The sequence below is a fragment of the Typopeltis vanoorti genome, chromosome 16 (assembly GCF_054136105.1).
Source record: "Typopeltis vanoorti isolate ZY-2024b chromosome 16, IOZ_Tvanoo_1.0, whole genome shotgun sequence".
NCBI classification, from domain to species: domain Eukaryota; kingdom Metazoa; phylum Arthropoda; class Arachnida; order Uropygi; family Thelyphonidae; genus Typopeltis; species Typopeltis vanoorti.
Genome location: NC_143564.1, coordinates 79968156 through 79990087, shown reverse-complemented (window position 1 = coordinate 79990087; position 21932 = coordinate 79968156). Strand labels below are relative to the sequence as shown.

General features: G+C 34.4%; 1 protein-coding gene across 6 annotated transcripts in view; it reads left to right on the top strand.

The window, feature by feature from the left end:
* Positions 1 to 21932, top strand: part of LOC150098154 (alpha-ketoglutarate dehydrogenase component 4-like) — a 165935-nt gene that overhangs the window by 123607 nt on the left and 20396 nt on the right. The window contains exon 4 of one of the 6 annotated variants that reach the window (XM_090406417.1): positions 1016 to 1398. The exons of the other annotated variants lie outside the window; for them this stretch is intronic. Coding sequence (XP_090262543.1) covers positions 1016 to 1033 — 18 coding nt within the window. The 3' untranslated portion in view covers positions 1034 to 1398. Of the gene's footprint in view, positions 1 to 1015; positions 1399 to 21932 lie in introns of those variants that run through there. 6 annotated transcript variants of the gene reach the window in all.

Genomic DNA, 21932 nt, shown 5'->3' with positions numbered 1-21932 from the left:
GATTGCACATCCATTTCACTCCCATTCTATTTGTTCTTCAAACTCTAGGAACACATTCAGATACTGCTTCATTTAAACAACTTTATAAAGATTTCCATATATATCTGATATCTTTCCCATTCAGTAATTGACATAATGGAACAGAGATAGTATTTCCCTGAGCTTGTCATAAATTTCCATTATAAATAAATCTTTTTAACATCAGAACACATAAAGGTTGTTTTGGTTCTTCATTTAATCAAAGGTGACAATAGAAATGGAATTAAAAATTGCAGATCAATTTTATCACCAGTCTCAAGGGTTATTGAAATCTTAATTAAAAATAAATTAAATAGCTACATAAATTTCATACACTTTTACTTACCTAAGCAGTACTGGTTCATATTTTAATATGAAAAGCACTATTGAAGTTTCATAGAAGAATGTATATGTTAGCCTTTTTTCTGTATATATCTAAAGATTGTATGCATCATGATGTACTGATTGTGATAATGTTTAGATATGGTGTTAGAGTTGTTACCTATGATTGGTTCTAATTCTCTTTAAATAACAGAAATAGTGTATCTGCTATAGCCATTTGAATGTTGCAACAAAAATAATAAAATATGGAGTCCCACAAAGTTCAGTGTTAGTACATATCCAATTTCAACAGAAGGTCCTGTTTGTCTAAAGGGAAGGGCATGCCACCTAGCTATGACTTTAAGAGTCATATCCATATGCTTCATTTAGTATTTTATTGCCTTTGTTACAAGTGTTAGCTTGTACTCCCTGAAGATGTCTCAGTGACTGAGACAAAATTAGAAGCCTTAAAATAGTTTTTAATCCTTTCTTAGTGATGTTAATACTCCATTAAATCTGCAATATGATATCCTCCCAGCACTTAAGCACAAAGTTAAGAATTTCCATGGTTTTCTTAGTTAAAGAGATTTTGATCAATTCTCATATATACACATTGATTTTAAAAATGTAGCAATGCTAATTTTCACATTAGAGTATTTTTTTTTTTTTATCACAGAGAGGAGGACCAGAATAAAAGAAAATTTCCAAGTATTTTTCGGGAAAAAAAGCCACACTTGCAGAATAGTGGATTAAAAAACAAAACCTGTGTGATGTAAAAAGAATGTAGATATGAGCTTTCAACAATTTCACATGATTTGATAGTGATAAATATAAGTAATGTACAAATAAAAAAAAAGGACTGTAGTTTTCCTGTTATTACTAGTTTCCTTTTAATTATGACACTGTAGATATACGGTATTTAAATTTTAACCATAGCCTTATTAGTTAGTGTTTATTTTTAACTAAATATTTAAAATTATTTCATTGGATCTGTTAATAAAGTGCAGAGCTTAGCAGTGTGCATAATGAGAATCTGTATTAATAAATAAATAATAATACTTTGTGTTGTATTTTTTCCCGCATATAAACTGAACGTTTATTGTTCTACTTCTTTTATGCATTCTGATTTAAATCCCTCACCATGGAAGGTTTGCTGTAACCATTTTCATAATACTTTCTTAAATTCATCAAACATAGATGCATCACCCCCCCACCACCATCCATCACACACTGCATTTGATTCATTTGCCACTCTCCAGGACAAAATACAGACAGCCCTGACTTATGTAATTTTGTACTTACATAATTATCCTAGAAGGACTATGAAAAAGATCAAGCTATATAAATTTTACTTATCTGCATATGCTACTTGCATGCCACAAAATTGCCAGTAAGGCAGACAGCTTATGCAATGAATGCATACATGTTCCCTTCCTTACTATTGGACACGGACATGATATGCATTTGTATTCATACTCTTTCATAATTTTGAGTGTTTGCTTTGCACTGAAGCAAAGTACATTCATGACTGGGAAAAGGAACAGAAGCAGAAAAGGTGAACACATGTAAACATTCCAAAATTGATCTTGAGATGAAAATGAAAATTATAAATTTAAAAAAATCAGGCATTTGTCTGATAATTGTTTTCTAAAAAATTCTGTACTAGATTCATAATGGGTCCTGCTGCACATTTAGAGTTTTCAGAGTTGATTTGTGTGTTTCAGCAACCATTAAAAATGTCTACCATAAGTTTCCCTTGCTATGTGCACATGTAACACTCTTGAAAGTAACGATTGCATAACTTTTTTAACATAACCTCTGTTCATGATAAAAGATATCTGTTTTTCAACATCATCAGTATTTAAGTGGCTAAAAGAAAAATGGCATGAGAAACGGCTAGCACACTGAGCCTCTTTAGAAGGCTATTGCTGGACAAGGAAGGCAAGGGGGATACTACCTTATTCTATTTTTCCCTAGTAAGATAGCAGTATGGATGGACATTCTAAAAGATAGTAAAGCGCACAATGGCTCAATACTTGTGCATGGCTGGGGAAGAAGCAAGGCTTCCCAGGTCATAAACCAGTGAAATCCTTGTACGTTCATTGGGACGTGGAATGCGAGAACCCTCCTACAAATTTAAAAAATTGAAAAATTTGAAGAGAGAAATGGATAGATTAAAAATAGCCATATTGGGAATTAGTGAAATGAGCTGGAATGGAACCGGAGACTTTTGGAGTGTTGATTACAGAATCATTTATTCAGGTGATGAGAGCAAAAAATGGAGTCGCTGTGGTTCTCAATAAGGAATGGGGAAGAAGAGTAATCAACTCAGTAAAATGTAGTAGCAGATTGATAATGGTAAAACTAGAAGCAAAACCAACAAATGTTATAATAATACAAGCTTACATGCCTACTAGCGACCACAGTGATGATGGAGTTGAGAGAGTATATGTAGATATTGAGAATCTAATCAAACTGACCAAGAAGGAATATAATCTTATTGCCATGGGGGATTGGAATGCAGTCATTGGTGAAGGCAAAGATGATAGAGAGGTTGGAAAGTATGGACTTGGATGCCGAAATGAAAATGGAGATAGCCTTTTGGAGTTCTGCCACCAATTCAATCTGATCATTATTACTAATACCTGGTATGAAGTACCAAAAAGAAGAAGGTATACTTGGAAAATGCCAGGGGATATAGGAAGGTACCAAATAGATTATATTTTGACAAGAAATAGATTTAAAAATCAAGTAAAATCATGCAAAAATTACCCGGGAGCTGATGTTAACAGTGACCACAATTTGGTTTTATTGAAATGTAATCTGAAATTTAAAAAGCTGTCACAACCAAGGAAAAGGCCCAAATGGAACATAAGTAACCTGAAAACAGGGGAAAACCATAGAAACTATAAACAGCAAACTGATGAAAGCATTAAAATAGGAGAGAGGGAAAAGAAAAACATAGAGGAAAAATGGACTCATTTGAAAGATACAATCATCAAGGCTGCCAATGACTGCATAGGATTAAGGAAGAAGCAAATAAAAAAACCATGGATCACCCAGGACATTCTAGATCTAATAGATGAAAGAAGAAAATACAAAACCTCCCTAAAGGAAGAAAGCAAAGACAAATATAAACATATAAAAAATATGTTAAATAGAAAGTGTAAAGAAGCAAAAGAACAAGGGTATACAGAGAAATGTAAAGAAATATAAGATCTAAGAAAGACTGGAAGAATCGATAAAGCTTATAGCATTATAAAAGGAATAAGCCAGCAAAACAAGACAAGAAGTACAATTATCAAAAATAAACAGGGGAACATACTTATAGATAAGGAAGAAATTTCGGAAAAATGGAAGGAGTACTTAGAAGATCTATATAGTTGAAAAGATCTAGATGCCAAGGCTACAGAAGATGAAACAAGACTTGATGTGGAAGAAATTGGTCCAACTATATTAAAAGATGAATTTGAATGGGCACTGAATGCATTGTCAACCAACAAGGCACCAGGCACTGATAGCATCCCTTCAGAATTAATAAAATATTCAGGAAACATAACTAAGTCATACCTTTTCAAGATCATAAAGGATATTTATGAAACAATCATCCCCAAAGATTTTACACAATGCTCTATCATACCCATTCCTAAAGTAAATAATGAAAAGTGTGAAAATCATCAAACAATAAGCTTAATATCACATGCTTCGAAAATACTACTTAAAATGATACAAAAAAAAAGACTAACAAAGAAGGTTGAAGAAGATGTTGGCAATGACCAGTTTGGATTCAGGAAACAGCAGGGGACAAGAGAAGCAATCCTAGTTCTAAGAACAGTTATTGAAAGAAGATTGGAGAAGAATCAAAATACTCTGATAGTCTTTCTTGACTTGGAGAAAGCCTTCGATAGTATTGACTGGAATCAAAAGTTTCACCTCCTAAAAACAATAAAGGTAGATTGGAGAGATAGAAGGCTCATATTTAATCTTTACAAGCATCAAGAAGCCCTAATAGAAGCAGCCAGCAATACAACAAAAACCAGAATAGCAAGAATACGTAGAGGTGTAAGACAGGGGTGCTCTCTTTCACCAATATTGTTTAATCTGTACATTCAAGATGCAATAAATAAACTGAAAGAACTAATAGAAAAAGGAATTAAGATAAATGGAATTGATATTAACTGGCTACGGTTTGCAGATGATATAGCAGTTATAGCTGAAAGCCACTCTAACAAAGATGGAAGAAATCTTCACACAGTACAGCCTAAAAATTAATTATAAGAAAACAAAATTATTAATTACAAGTAAAGCAAATCCATGGAAATAAATAATAACCTAATACAACAGGTATCCCCTTTTAAATACTTTGGAAGTCTTATCACAGAAGATGGAAGAAACCAATCAGATATTAAAGCACGAATAATCCTAGCCAAAAAAGTATTCTATAACAGAAGAAACATTTTTACCAGTAAAGGACTTAGCATCCAGCTCAAAAAAAGGTCTAGTGAAAACATACATATGGAGCATTGCATTATATGGTTGTGAGGCCTGGCCTCTAACAAAACAAGACATGAAAAAGTTGGAGGCATTTGAACTTTGGTGCTGGAGAAAGTTATGAAAATTAGTTGGAGAGAAAGGAAAAGTAATGAAGTTCTAAATATAGTTCATGAAGAGTGGTCATTAATGAAACACATCAGTAAGAGAAGAAAAAGCCTAATTGGACACCATTTGAGGCACGATTACAGAAATAATGGAGGGGACTGTAGAAGGAAAGAGGCCACGTGGCAGACCAAGAATTTCATATATAAATAACATAATGATGCTAACTGGCACTAAGAGTTATGAAGAGATAAAAAGAATGTCACAAGACAGGATGTTGTGATGTGCTGCTATATTTACCAATCTTCGGATTGATGCATCAAAGAAGAAGAAGATGTAAGTGAAGAAATAGATGACACTTTTAGTCTTTGAGCAAGAGCTTTTTTAAAGAGAAGGTGTTGTTCAATCATCTCTTAATAATTTCATATGGAAGGTTGAACAACCAAATTAAATTTTTTTTCTATTTTCTTGCTATTTATGCTTTATTATATTACTTTGCATTCTTAATTATACATTGAAGTGTAATTTGTGTGTGCATCCAATGAATGAAGCTAACAGAAACAACCTTTAAAGCATGTTAATGCACTACTGCATTATATGTACTGTAAACACATAATCAATGGGGTGTGATTCGCAGGTGAAGGAGTTAAATCCACGTTATGTAAAATTCAAGTTATGTAAAGTTTGCAGAACATACCTTTTGTAAGTCAGGGACTGTCTGTATTCTACTTGTCCTCTCCCATCCTTCCATGCCATGAAAAATCAACTGTATGTGTAATCTTTTTAACTCTCTCACTTACCTATATGTTTCCCCCCCCCCTCCAGTTGCCAAACTGGTGATTGCATATGACTTTTATCACTAATAATTATCTGTTAATGTGCAGCACGTCCTGATGACTTGCACCTCGTTAGTATAGTTGAGATAAGGTCACTCATGTAAAATGGAACAACGAATACTGTGTGATGTAAAAGATATGCTAACCAACAGGCTACAAGTTCAAATCCTGCTATGGGCATGATATGTGATTGTCTTTAGGTGGTAGATGAATTTTATCAGCCACTGTAATGCTGCTACTTCCCTGCTTATTGGAGGCATGAAATTGTTTGTAAAATTTCCATGTTTGGTTCCTAGAGCAGGATTCCCAAAAACCAGGTAAAAATTGAATTTAAAAAATACAAAATGTATAAAAATAGAAAAAAAAAAATCTTAGCCCATCCATGTGCTCATGAATTACAAATTTACAACTTTTCATGGGTGGGTGTCACATAAATAAAAAAAAATTACTGCAGCAGTTTTTTGTGCTGTCTATCACCTTGTCATTGTGTTTCCTGAGCCAACTCCATAATGAACTATCATGTCTACATTTCTTGTTTTCTTTCCATCTGTTAGCACATTGGCAGTATTTTTCATCTTTGGTCAGAAATTATTTTGTTCAAATCCCATTTAGGATATGAAGAAACTTTTATAAGTTCTTTTTAGCTGAAATGGATTAGTTGGTTTTATATAGATATGGCAGTTTTCCTGGAAATTTTTTTCCCCTCTCAAACAAACAACTAGAAGACAAATACACAGTTAATAGACATAATACATACATTGAATTCTCCATCTAGTTGATCGTATATTTTTCCTTTCAAATATGTAGCATTAACACTGAATTCTTCTGTTGGCATATCATGAAACATCCCACTAGAATTAATTTCAGCCTTTTTTTTTTTTTTTTTTTTTGCTATTTGTACCTTTCTTCATCATCATCTCTTGTACTTGTTTTCTTATATTTTCTTCATAATACATTCTTTTTGGGTTTTTTAGGGCTTAAAGCCAGATAACTGGGAGAAGACCTCTACATTGCCTTTAAGGAATTGGAGAATCAACTGGGTTGACCTAATGTCCAATCCTCACCTTCATTGATATGCTCCATTAGTAGGTATCCAGTGGGTACTGAACAAATGAGGAATGAGCTGGTAATTTGAGACTTAGCCAAATAAATTGTACTCTTCATTGGCTTAAACCAGAAATAACCATGGTACAACATGATCAGATTTTATGCCATCTGGGGGGGTGTTGCCCTGTTAAACAAATCCCCTGCTGTTTTCAATCAGGGAACCAAAGCAAACAATGAAAAGTCAGCTACTAGAACAAGCACAGTGTCAGAAGAATTGAAGATAGGAACCATGAAATAAGGAGTATCAATGGAAAGAAATCAAACTTGCTGAAGAACTGGAAAAGTACCATGTAGACATAATTGGTGTTTACTGAGACAAAATAGACTAAAACAGGTGAGATCCAACTAAATAATAAATATAGGATCATGTTACTAAGTCCAGGTGAACTGTAGACTCAATTATACAAATATTATTCAAGAAAATGTGAAAATGCTTTGAAAGTAAGAACCAAACCGAGGAGTCTCAGTGAAACTCTGAAAAAAAAAAAACTGATTAATTCAACTAGGGAAGCATGTGGTGAAGTTGTCTGCAAGGTTGGAAAAATAAGAATGCTATGGTGGGCACAAAGCTAAAGAAGCAGTCCTTAAAAGCATATACTGAAAGTTCCTAACAAATAAGTTGGCAGATGCCCTGAGAGAGAGAGAGTATAGGGAAAAATGGAAGAGAGATAAGCTATGTGTAAAAGTAGCTTAGCTCTCTTACATGTTATGGGAAGACTTTGGTAAGAACATAAAAAATGGTGGCAAAATGTAATGGAGGCTGTTGAAAAAGTTTAGAAATGGAGGAAAGAGCACATTAACACAATTTAATCATGATGACAGAACAATTGTAGAAAATATTCCAGAAGAATACAGACAAGAGGATGTGTCAGTATTTGAGGTAGAAAAAGCTGTAGCAACTCGGGATGGTCAGACCACGCTCTGGATTCTCCTTCACATAGGATTAGATGGAAGAAGACCTAAATATTACATAGAAGTTTCTACAGGTCTGAGAGACTATTTTCTCAGCAGCAGTTACAAAGTACTCCCTCAATAAGTATGGCTGCATTAATATGCCAACGATCTGAGAGACAGTCATTCTATAACCTGATAGCCTGACTTCTCCAAATTAACTTTGTTATATGGCCCATAAAGGGTGCTATGTAAGGACATTAGTTTTGTTTCAGTTACAATTTGAATTGTTTCCACCATTGTATAGTTCAGTACTATGTGCTTGTTACAGTTATAATTTGTAATTTGAAGATGCTAGGTAGAGTCAAAATATTAGTAAGTTAAATAAATTTTTTCATCTCTTGGTGTAGTTTTATACCTTGAAGCACTATTATGAATAGAAGGCAGTTGTTTGTTTCTTCTGAAAACTTGATGCAGTAAGTGACAAGCAGAGTGAATTATTATTATTGCACATTAACCTTCATGTAGTCCAAAGACTCATAGGATGGGAGACCCACTATCTGTTGTATCCCTCATTGAATGCATTCATCAATAAAACACAACAGACTCGTTCTGCTTCTTCACCACTCTCCAAGTGAAAAATCTTGTTCTCACACACTTGCTGACCACACCTTTCCTCAATTTCCAGAGGCGACCCTTATTCTGTCCTCCCCCATCTCCCTCCAAGTACTGAAAAATTTCCTCTAAATTCCACCAGAACATCATGATGCTCACAACAGGAAACCTACTGTAAGTACTATGATGGATTTTTCTTCCTGTAAGCACTTCAAAAACTTACAACAGGAAAGAAAGTTTTTTATGTATTTATTAGTTTTTTAAATGTGAATCCTATCCACAAAAGAGTTGCACACCTATAATGCATTAGTATTGGTACTGTGGATGGACTAAGAGCACTAGATAATCCCAAAACACCTCTCTACAGTTTTTTTTTTTTCTAAACAACTTTTTCAAGCCAATTCAGGTCCCAAAGAATCATAGTCGTGATGATCTCACACTGAACACTAACATTGATTTACATCCATGTTGGAGAGTATCCCTGTGAAAACAGACTTGTATTTGAACGTACTTATAAGCACTTGTAAATTTACATGAATTTTTAACTTTATTTTAAATTTTTTCATACTTATTGGAAAGGTAATAACATATCCAATAACTGTATTTACATTTTAGCTGTTTGTATTCGTTTTGCAAAATACAAATATTCTTTTAATTTGAGAATGTTTTTTAAAATCCAAATTTTTATCATTAAACTGTACTTAGTTGCGCTAATGATTTGCTACTTATAAACAAAGAACCTTTGTGCTGAAAAAAGTAGTTTATTTTTAAATTATGTTATCTGAAATTGCACATTACCAGTTTTAATACTGGTTACAAAACTCTTACTAATCTCTTACAGTGTTATCCTATAAAAAGCAGTGTAGACTATGTACTCTTGTCCTACCTTCAATTTATATGCCCATTTGTTATAGTCCCAAACCTGTAAGAACACATAACTAAATACAAGGTGGTCTGAAAAGTTCTCGGCCTAACAACAAAAAAACAAATAATTTATAAGTTCAAAATTATTTTTATTTTTCAACATAATCTCCCTTAAGACTAATACATTTATTCCAGTGATGCTCCACTTCCATTATCCCATCCCTGTAGTGGTTCTCAGTAAGATCTGCAATCAATATCTGTGGTCTCCGGTCTTTGATCAAGTCTTATTTTTTTGTAATTCAGGTCTCAGGTCCATAAATTATTAAAAATAAATAAATAAAATTTGGTTTGGATGCTGTCTGTGGAATGAGAGATTTCCTACCATATCATAGAATAAATTGACTTCCTACCATATTAGCATTGCTAATTCTATTGTCTATTTCCATATTTAATTATCCATCTACACTAAAAATTGCCTAAATAGCTGAACTGTGTTATACTTGATCTATAAGTTTTCCTAGGATTCCTTTATGACAGCAGTTGATCACTTTAGTTAGGGTGACTTGTACTGGATTTATTAAAAAGCATATCATCATCTATATAAAGTAAAAAGCTGAGTTGAATTCCTCCGGTTTTGATATCAGGATTAATGCCCATTTCCTTGATAATGTGATCCACATAGATGATGAAAACAGTGGAGATTATGTGCACTCTTGTTTCTCATAGGATTTGCCACCAGACCATCTTCTTGTACCTTCAATTTCTAACTGCTGACAGCTCAAATATAGACTGTATTGCTCAATATAATTGTTATTATTGCACGGGCACCTCCATGGAGTTGTAAGACTTGTTGCGGTAGATCCAAACTGCTAAAACAATATCAATCGTACCTCTACTTGAAACCATGATTAGACAAACACTTACAACTGACTCAGTTTCTTCCATTCATTCACCACTCTCCAAGTGAAAAATTTAGTCCTCTTGTCCTTGCTAACCACACTCTTACCCAACTTCCCTAGAAGTTGGGTAAGAGTGTGGTTAACCTAATGTCCCATTTACCATATATAACTGTAGTGTTTTGAACAGCTTCTCTCAGCATCTTGTCATACAAAACTTAAATGCAGATCCTTGTTATTTTGCCATGATTTCTTGGTTATCTGTCTAAATTTCATTTAGCAATCTTTGAAAATAATTACTCCAGGCATTTAGAATATTTTCAGTTTTCATGCCACCTTTATCATCTCTATTTCCTCTTAAATAGCTTTTCAATAGCCTCCTGATTTTGTCACTTCCCTAATATTTAGCTTCTGTATTCTTACCAGTTTTCCAATGACTCTTGTTAACCAGTTTCATTGCTTTGCTTTTTTTCCATTTTTCTCTATTCTCTCAGAGTACATTGTTTTCTTCACTTTTTTTCTCTTCCATTCCATTTTTCTTCAAGTTCTGTCAGAGTCCAAGTTGATTTTACTTGCTAAGAATAGCTAGATTTGCTTTCTTCTTTTCCATGACTACTCCTTTAACTTCTGTCCCTACAGACAACTTCACTTTTTTCCCTGGCAGAATTAATAATTTGTTTTCTTCAGAAGTTTCCACTAAGTTACAAGATGTTCAAAACCCTATTTTTTTTTTTAATTTATTGAATAATACTTGTATATTTTGATCTGTTGTTCACTTCTGAAAGCTGTTTGACTTTGATTCTTTAAAACTCTCTCACACTTTTCTTTTCAGTATGATATTCAGTTTCATCCTACTCAAAACTGTGCCATTAAATGGTGTTCACTTTCTATATCAAATCCCTTGTATATTCTTCTGTTCTAAACCAGCATAGAGATATTGCTATCCACCATAACACAGTCACTGAGACTTTTCTTTATTTCTTGTGTTTTCTTGTCATGTGAATTTGTGTGGGCATTTGTAATGATTAGTGCATGTTCTAACAGGCACATACTGTTATATGTCAGCTACCTCTCTAATGACTTTAAAAATTCCTCTTCCCTTAGTAGAATCTTCTTTGGGATTGTTGGGTGAAAATAAGTCACATTGTCCAATTTCCCCATTTTAATGTTTGTCTACATCATCTGCAATTCAAGTATGTACATGTTGTATTTGTTATTTAGAAGCTTGTCAGATTCTTTTCTGTTAATGCTTCTTATGTTGATAGTGTTAATCTTGAATTCTATTGATGGTAATTTGATGTTGTTTGAGCAGCTGACTTTTCCATGTTGCCTTGATTCTTTTAGAAAATAGTGGAGACCCTAGAATATCCTATGAGTAAATATACAATTATAAGATAGGCAGTGGTGTGTTGAGACCGGCTCGTGCGAGCCGGTTGTTAAAATTTTTCAAATTTAGCGAGCCGGTTGTTAATGTTTTTAAGTCGGGCGAGCCAGTTATTAAAATTCTTTATGAAAGGATAGATGATGAGTGGTGGTATATACTTTTTCTCATAAATATTTTAAAATTGTATAATAAACACTTACATATATTATTATTATTATTATCAAAAATAAATGCATAAAGGAGAATTCACAAAACACAAACTCAATTTACGAACGGGAATTTGGAAACGATTTTATTTACTAAACAATGTCTGTATTCATTAAAACACAAACACGTTATCAAAACTCCTGAACTGGGTATTTGAATAAACAATAATGCCTCATTTTTCAGCGAATTTCCAAGAATTTGCAACATTAAGTTCTTGGAAATGCAACATTGTTGCACTATTGATAAATACAAAAATTCGTTGCGACGGCTACAGTCTCTGGTCATTTGATCGACTACGAGTGGTAATATTAGTGTTAAATTTTTTTTTGTTCAGGATTTCATTTGATAATAGGTAAGTTGTAGGTAATATAGGAAAATTTTCTTTAATATATGTTTTTATTTCGGTTTTTTTCTTTTTTTTTTTAATAATTAAAATAATTTTAATCAGGGTTAGAGTTTTGTGGTCGAAAAAGTGGATAGCCGTTAGTTGAAAAAATGAAATAGAACAAAACTTCTTAAACATTAAAAGGACAAAATTTTAAGAAGCAGAAACAAAGACATCTGAAGATACAATAGAACTTTGTGAAGAATCAAATTTTTCATAAAGCGAGCCGGTTGTTAAAAATTTACCAATACACCACTGAAGATAGGCATGTGCTGGACAACAGGATGAGGGCTCAGTCAGCAGCAGCGACACCATCAAATTTCTGATTATGTATCCTGAAGGGGAGTGTATAATATTAGCATACTATGAATAGTACTGCATGATTAATTTTATATTATTTTTACCTTCCTGTTGATATTTTTCATCCAGATTAATTTGTTATTTGTTCAGTCTCCAATATTGTCATATCTTATATTTCTGACTTAAAGGAAAGAAGTCATGGATCATTACTATTGATATTGTTGGTAGAAGAAACTAACAACAGCATTGATCCATCCAGAGCTAGGTTCTCCTCTTACATTTATTTAAGCAACATAATTAATATAATGATGTAGATGTAGATATATAATGATTAGATATCGGGTTGGTGAGATGGATAGGTGGGTGGTTGATGGAGAGATATCAGAGAGTAGTTTATTCAGGAGTAGAGTCCAGAAGACGGCCTGTGACTAGTGGTGTGCCGCAGGGTTCTGTTCTTGGACCACTGCTGTTTAATTTGTTCATTAACGATATAGGGAAGGATCTAAGAGGAACAGTTCATTTGTTTGCTGATGATGCAAAGTTGGTTGGGCAATAGTGAATGCAGAAGATGTCAAAATCTCACAGGACGACTTGAGTTCTGGGCTAAGGAGAATGGATGTCAATTTAATGTGACAGAACGTAAGGTTATGCATTTTGGGGTGAAAAGATTAGCAGCAGTATACCACATTGGTGGAACTGTACTCCAGGAGATTGATGAGGCCAGGGACTTGGGAGTGTTGGTGGATAGGGAGATGAAGTTTAGGGGGCACATTGCAAAAGTAGCAAAATCAGCTCATCAACTCACTAGGTTGTTGAAAAATACTTTGACGAGCAGAGACAAGCAAGTTATTGTACCTCTGTACCGAGCCTTGATAAGATCTCATCTCGACTACTGTGCCCAGATTTGGTCACCTAGGTTTCTTCTTGATGGGGAGAAGGTGGAGAGGATCCAGAGGCGAGTGACCAAGATGATAGCAGGTCTATGGAATGAACCTTATGAGAACAGGTTGAAGATTTGTGGGTTGCAGAAATTAGTTGATAGACGGAAAAGGGGAGATATGATTGAGACATTCAAATTGCTAAAGGGTTTCTATAGGATTAATTCAGAGGATATTTTTGAGATCAGGACTGGTGGTGGGAGAACTAGAGAACACCTATGGAAGCTGGGCAAGAGTGTGGTTAGCAAGGGTGTTAGAGCTGGGTTATTTACTTTTAGAGTGGTAAATGAGTGGAATAAGCTGCCAGAGTCTGCTGTGGGTGCTATGACGGTGAGTGAGTTCAAGGCAAGGTATGATAGATACTGTGAGAATGTCATATAGTTGTGTGGACTTGATGTTTAGGGCCTCCCTCGATGAGTCTAAGGACTCCCTGGAGTCGCCCGTAATAATAATAATAACCACCTTAGATTATATTTTCATCACACATATTCATTGAATATGTGTGATGAAAATATCATTGATGTTTTCATCACACATTGTGATGAAAAGAAATTATCATTGATTACTGTCAATGATAATTTCTTTCTAGTATTGACTACAATATAGGTTATATGTTGCTTTCTATATCCCAATTATGCAATCTAACTGTCAGGTTTGAACATGTTATCCTATGGTTGATGTGTATACTTCTATACATTATGGGAAAGTCCATTACACAGACCAGTTTCAACCATTATCAAGGTCTCATCAGTGGGAGCCAGACACAGAAGTCATATCAAGGTTGAAGCAATGTATAAGTCATATGTTTCCCATATACAAGTAGTCAAAAGCTGTCACACCTTATTATTAAAATACTGTGGATTAGAGATAGATGTTGAAAGTTTTTTCACTTGGTTATACTCAGTCCTGAAGATACTGAGGTTACCTCAGTCCTGAAGATACTTTCAGGTACAAACTTTGTTTGCTCACACTTGGATAAAGGATTAAACTAAACTTATTACAACAATAACATAGTCAATGATACTTTCCTTATTCCTTGCCTCTTCTCTCCATGTGAATTTGTGCACATTTTTATGTTGGAACATGATGTTAATAATAACCACTCCATGTTCTGAGCAGAAATCCAACAGGTATTTGCCATTATTATCAGCTTTGCTCTTTTCTCCAAATTTTCCCAAAACATTTTTATATATCTGACAATCATTTCATACTCTGCTATTTTGATCCCCAACAGGGACCTACTTTTAATTTTTCATTGTGTCAGTTGCTTTCTCTAAAGGCTCAAAAAATTTCTCCACTCCTATCTTATAGAACCTTCTGTGGGACCATAGGCACAAATAAGTCTCATTGTCCAGTTCCCCATTCTGATATTTGCCCACATCAATCTACTTGAGACTGCCTGCCATTCAAGAAGATTAGCCTCATATTTAGTGTTGAATACAATGGCTACACCTTCTTTTCCTTGATTGTTATTGCCTGAATATAACATTTTGTATTTATTGCTCAGAAGAGCTCACCAATTTTTGTCTTTTTTGTTTCAGTCACCCCTATTATGTTGATCTAGTACTTATCTAATTCCTCAGCTAGCTCCATTTCTTTGCCATTCAGGCGTCTTATGTTGATAGTACCGATCTTTAACTCTAGTGATGTTGAGTTGGGGGTGTGTTTTCAGATTTGTTCCAGTAGCTGACTTTTCGCTGTTTGCACTGGTTCCCCGGCGAAAACAATGGGGGGCCTTTTTTAACCGGGTGATGCTCCAGGCGGCATGAAATTTTGTGATGTTGTACCATCATTTTGTATTTTGGTTTAAGTCAATAAGAATTCAATTTGGTCGGCTAAATCCCAGATTGCCAGCCCATCCTCATTCGTTCAGTATCCAGGTAGATACCCCACAGGGTGCACCATGAGAAGGTGAGGATTGGACATTAGGTCAGAAGCCCTGGTCGGTTTTCCTCATTCCTTTAAAGGCTAGGACATCTCTTCTCAGTTATACAGCTTTGACCCTTAAGCACCCCAAGAAATTATATTCTTGGTTTAATCCTTTATCTAAGTGTAAGCAAACAATGTTTGTCTGCACTTTGCATTATGGGATACTAAGGCAATTGATGTGAAGTCTTTAGCGTTTATATACTATAAAGTAGCCCAGTCATGAAGATAATTCAAACAAATATTTTTTGCTTACACTTTTATAAAGAATTAAATCATGAATATAATTTCTTGGCATCTTTAATTTATAATATAACCAAGTGAAAAAACTTTCAACATTAAATATATGTACATCCTTGTTATATTTTCATGATTTCTCAACTGTTTGTCTTAAATTGAAAATCTGATTTTGACACCTTCCCCAGCCTCATTTGGCTCATCCCCTGGCTTGCTCCTCCCCAAATTTCTTTTTTTTTCTTTTCCATAATTTTTTGCAGGCTCCTCTCAAGTATGATTGAAAAAATCTTCTCTAGAACACTGAATAGGGAAATTCCTGCATCAGTCTCACATTGCTTTATTTTGATAGATAGGTAATGCATAAATGGCACTGATGATTTTATGAAAGAGCATATAGTGTGAGGTAGAGGTGGGCTGTTGGAAGAAAATTTGGAGGGGCCTACTATTCTTACCTGGGAAGTAACAAATGCCATTAGGAAATTGAAACCAAGAAAAGCTCCAAGAATGGATGGAATTATAGCAAAATATCTAGACTTTAAATGATAAGGCTATAAGATCACTGACTGACATTAACAAAATATACAAAACTGGACACCTGCCAAAAGATTTTAAGCACTCGACATTCCTCCCAATACCTAAAAAATCTAAGATAACCAAATGTGAAGAGTACAGAACAATCAGTATTATCAGTCAGATAGCAATAGTTGTTATATATCATCCTAGAAAGAAATAAACATTAATGAAACACAATCTGGTTTTCAGGAAAATAAAGATACTAGAGAAGGACTTTTTAACATTAGAACAATTATAGAAAGATGTCTGGAGAAGCAGAAAGAAGTTTACTTATGTTTTATTGACTACACAAAAGCCTTTGATAATATGAACAACTAATAGAATGCATCAAAAAATTAGGAGTAGATGGTAAAGATACCAGATTACTGATAAATCTATATTGGGAGCAAACTGTTTCAATAAAATATCAGGAGAAATGTAGGAGGAATTCCCAGTAAAGAAAGGGTGTCAGACAAGGCTGTGTTCTTTCTCCTATATTGTTTAACCTCTATACTGAAAATATCTTCCAGCGATTAGCAGAATTTAAAGGAGGCAGAAATATAAACAAATTAAGATATGCAGACGATACGGTACTGCTGGCTGAAAATAAAAAAGATCTTCCAAACATACTAGAAGAGATGCTGAAACTGAGTGAAAAACATTGACTTAATTTCAGCTTCAAAAAAACCAAAACCATGCTGGAAACGAGAAAAAAAGGGAAAATACCTGATATAAATATTAAGATCAGAGGAAATACCTTAAATCAAGTGGAAGTTATATATATATTTGGGCCAACTAATTACAGAGAATAGAAAGTGCTAGATTAACCTTCATTAGCATGAAAAACATTCTGACCTCAAGGGAAATTCACACAAAAACAAGAATTAGGCTAAATAATAAAGTAACACGTAAAAACCATAGTGAAATCTTTAATTAGTAAAAAGACAGATATTTCATACTAAAAATAATAGTACATCTTCAGTGTCTGTAACATAATAGGAATGGAATACAGGCAAACATTCAGTGGATCACCTATTAAAATACAATTGTTACCACGTGCTAGGAAATAATAGAAATAACAAATTTATTCTATTAAGATAAATGGTTTTTTACATAAGATAAAAGTCTCCCAGAACTTTGAGAGAGACATACAGTCATTTCTATTTAAATTCGGTCGGTGTAAGATAGTTTCACAACTTTCTTTGAATAAGCGTTCAGATTTGAATCTGTATCTATGGAGGAGAACTGCTTTATCCCACTGGACACTATGAGTAGAGTCAATACTGTGCTGTGCCAGACCAGACTTCAGAGGTTTGTTATAATCAATATAATATTGATGTTCTAATAAAAAAGTTTATTAGAATAATAAAAATATTATAATAAAAAAGTTTTGAACAAACTGGCCGTTCCAAAGAACAGCCAGTTTGTTCAAAATAAGAGACATCGCATTCGCAAGGTATTTGGTAGCCAGCCAAAGATAGAGAAGACAGTTTATCCTTTGTAGAAGGTAATAAAGAAGAAATTTTGTTGATAGGAATATATGTTAGAATCAATTGATACTTTTTCAGAATTCTGCCTACAGGTTCTGAGATTCCTGGAATGTACGGAATAGGAACTCTGCGGACTGTTGAAGAAACTGTAGGTGTTGGAACATGAGTCAAGTATCTGTTGGATTTGATTGGAGTTGTAATCATTTGATTCTATTAACTTTTTAATGATGGAAAGTTCTTGTTGTAAGATTATTTTACGTGTTATTATTTTTTACGTGTTACTTTATTATTTAATTACTATGCCACAGGTTCCACTAAAAAATAAGAATTAGGCTGTCCAATAAAGCAGAAACCTGGACAATATCAAAATGTGAAAATAAACTAAAAGCCTTTGAAATGTGGATCCTCAGAAGAATCCTTAGAGTCCATGGGACTTGAACAGTTCTTCTGAGGATCCTTAAAGTCCATGAAAAACTAATTTAGAGATGATTGGAGAAGATAGGACTCTGTTGAAAACCATTAAGAAAAGGAAAACCACCTACTTTGGTCACATACTAAGGCAGGAATGAATACAAAAAACAATTAGAAGGAATGATACAAGGAAAAAGAAGAAGAAAACAATAAACAGATTGGATGGAAAATATTAAGGACTGGATCTTTTTGTCTTATGAAGAATGTAAGAGAGAAGCAGAAAACCGTACATGCTGGAAGCTCATGGTAGTTAACCCCCTGGAAGGAGATGACACCTAACAATACAAGAGAGAGGTGGGCAAGACAGGATATTTAGTGGGATGTTGCTATAAGCTAGGAGGCATAGAGGGTGAAGAGCAGGAGATGTTTAAATAGTTGAGCTTGGTGAGTGCAAAAAGAATGATTGTTATGGGAGATTTTAGCTACAGTACTATAAACTGAGAAGAAGAAATTGCATGTAGTAGTAAGAAATGGAATTTCTAGAATTCTTGAGGGACAAATATCTTAGACAATATGTAGTAGAAGGAACATGAGGTTCAAGATTTTAGATTTGGTTATAGCATCAGAAGATCTGATTATAATTGAGATGGCATCTCTGTCCTTAGTTGGAGAGAATGACCATGTGGTTTTGACTTGGAAGGTGAATAGACATGCAGAAGTAACTAAGATAAAGGAATGTACTGTATGTGGAATTATAAGGTAAGTGATTATAATAAACTTAGAAATCAGCTTGGGGCAGTTCCATGATTGGAGGAATTAGAAGGGTGAGATATCATCAGTGCTTGGGAACTCGTGAAGGAATATTTATTAGCAGGAATAAGAAGAAAACACAATTTGGTGTATAGTGGATGACAATATGAAACGTGAACTGCAGGTAAAAAAGAGGTTATGGAAGAGATATAAGGAGATATCTCTTCCATAACCTCATGCCAGGAGAGTGACTAGTATGGTAAGAAAGGCAAAACTGGAATATGAGAAGAGATTGGCCCTGAGATCCAAAGAAAATCCTAAAGAATTCTTTCATTATGTCACCAGTAGGAGGAGAAATGATTGTGGAAGAATGACATTGTTGGATAAAAATGGGAATAGAGTGAATAAAGGACGTCGTGAAGTTGTTCAATGAACACACTATTGGGGTATTTCATCCGGGAGAATTAGGTTTTAATATTAGAGGGATACTGCAGGTTTGAGGTTTAGAAGTGTAAGAAGAGAGCGTGTTTCAAATACTGAGTACTCTGGATGTCAATAAAGTAAAGAGACTGAATAGGATTTCACCATTGATTTTAATGCCATTACATAAGGGTGGTAGCAGACTGGAAGTGTCAAACTAAAGACTAGTTTGTATTTCATCAGTAGTTGTTAAGATCTTGGTGAGGGATCATTTACAGCGTTGAACAGATGAGGGTAATGTTATCTGTGAAAGTCAGCATGGATTTGTTAGGGGTACTCATGTTTTAGTAATCTGATTGCATTTTATAATACAGTGACAAGAGTGGTTGATGAGCAAAAGGCATATTCTGCCTTTTTTTTTTATTTTATTTTATTTTATTTTTTTATTTTTTACAAAGGCAGGGTACTACATGATAAGCTGATATTTAAGTTGTAGCACACGTAAAAATATCGGGTTACCAACTTTATTTGGGATAGGTATCAGCAGGGCCACGCCAACCTGAGGGTGCACTGCACCCGGCGGCAACATTGACTTTAACACGACATTAACTAATATAATATTAATAACCCTTACTTTTAGATGCCAGACTGGCAGCCGATAAAAGTTTGCACCTGGGCTGCAAATACCCTTGGCACGCTCCTGGGTATCAGTTTTGTATGAGGGAGCAGTATCAAGGACACAGCAGTGGGAGCCCACAGGGCTTAGTTCTGGGGACTTGTTTAACCTTTATATCAATGGCATTGTCAATGGATTGCAGGGGGGGGGGGTATTCAATTGTTTGCAGATGATGTGAAGCTGGGAAGGGTTAGTGGTAATAGTGCAGATTTGGTAGCCCTGCAAGAGGATTTGAATAAACTGGACAGATGGAAAAATGAATGGGGGGTATCAGTTTAATTCAGCTAAATGTCAAGTCTTGAAGTTTGGGATACGTCGACAGGAGGCTGCATATTCTCTTGGAGGAAGTGGGGTCCCTAGGATTTGAAGGGGATAAATTAACTGTGGAAAGTATGCCGAGGCAGATAATGAAGATATCAGGACTGTACAGTGTTATGAGGATATTCATGCATTGTGGATTTTTTCTTTCTTCTGTTTGTTATTTGCCAATTTTTAAAAAGTTCACTTGTTCTATGATGTGCAAGGTTGGCTCTTTTTTCTATAAATTTAGTAAGATTTTCTTGCCACATAATTTTTAAAGGAACAAAGTTGGATTCGAATTCTGCTATTTTTCCAGGAGTTTTGTATTCCTTAGTCCACATATGATTCTAGTTACATTTTTCTGAATTTTTTTAAGCTTGTCTAAACTAGTTTGTGATGTTTGCATCCAGTTAGGTGAAGCATATTCCATTATGGGTTGGATAATAGAGGTGTATGTGACTTTTAAGGTTTTAGTATCGGCTCCCCCACTCTTTACCTGAGATATTTTTCATGATATTAGTCTTCTTTTTTGCTCTGACTGCAACATTGTTGATATGTTTATTGAAGCTTAGTGATGGATCCAGAGTAACTCCAAGGTATTTGGGGTTTTCATTAAATGTAATTAGTTGACTGTTTAGCTTAATCTTTGGTCTCCACTTTCTAAGGTGGTTATTAATGGTAAATACACAAATTTCTGATTTAGTAGGGTTAATTTTGATTTCTTAGTTTTCACAGTATGTAGATAAACTTTCAATGGCTTTGTTTAAGTGACCTGTTGCTGTTTCTAGGTTGTTGTGAGCTAAGAATAGGACCAAATCATCAGCAAACATAGCTAACTTTGTTTCTTTATTTATATTATTATCGAAGTCGTTTAAGTAGATGGAAAAATGGAGTGGGCTCAAAATGCTGTCTTGAGGGAGTCCCTGTCTTATTTTCACTTTCTTGGAAAAGGTATTATTTATTCTAACTCGAATTGTTTTATTTCTTAGAAAGTAATCAATCCAGTTTAGATCTTTCCCTTCTATTCCAATATGATAAAGTTTGGAAAAGAGTTTCTGCCTCCACACCTTGTCAAAGGCATTGCTAAAATCTATAAAAGCTGCAGTGGTGGATTTGATAGGTTTGGTCTGGAAGTTATCTTGAATTGTCTGGGTTAAGTAGAAAAGTTGATCAGTTGTTGAGTGATTTCTTCTAAAGGCAGCCTGAAAATGTGATAGTATGCTGATTTTGTTTAGATAGTAATTCAAACGTTGGAGTATCATTTTTTCCATCAATTTGCCTGGAATTGATGTCAGTGAAATTGGTCTATAATTTCTGAGTTGGTCTTGAGGTTTGTTAGGCTTTAAGATTGGTATGATTGTGGCTGTCTTCTGGTCTTTTGGAGCTTTTCCTTGTTTTAGGCTATTGCTGTATAGGCAAAGTATAGCCCAATCTAGGGCTAGGGAAGGAAGATGTTTGATCATAATTCCTTATATGTTATCTAGTCCACTAGATTTATTTATATCTAGTCTCTCTAAGGCATCTCTCAATTCAGAGATTGTAAATGGATCCCAGAATAATTTGTTTTTATGTTTTTGGGAATTTGCAGCATTTTTCTGCTGTCTAGCCTGTTTTGATATTTCATGGTCTTTCCTAGTATTCATCTCTAGTTTGCTTATATTTTGAAAATGAAAGGCCAAGGTATTTGTGATCTCCCTGTCTCCAATTTTGATCTTTCCATCCAGATATTTTAGCTTGTTAGTTTCACTTGCCTTTGTTAGGTCTCTTTGTAAATTAGCAGTCATTTTCCAAAGTTTTGTATCGGAAGTGTTT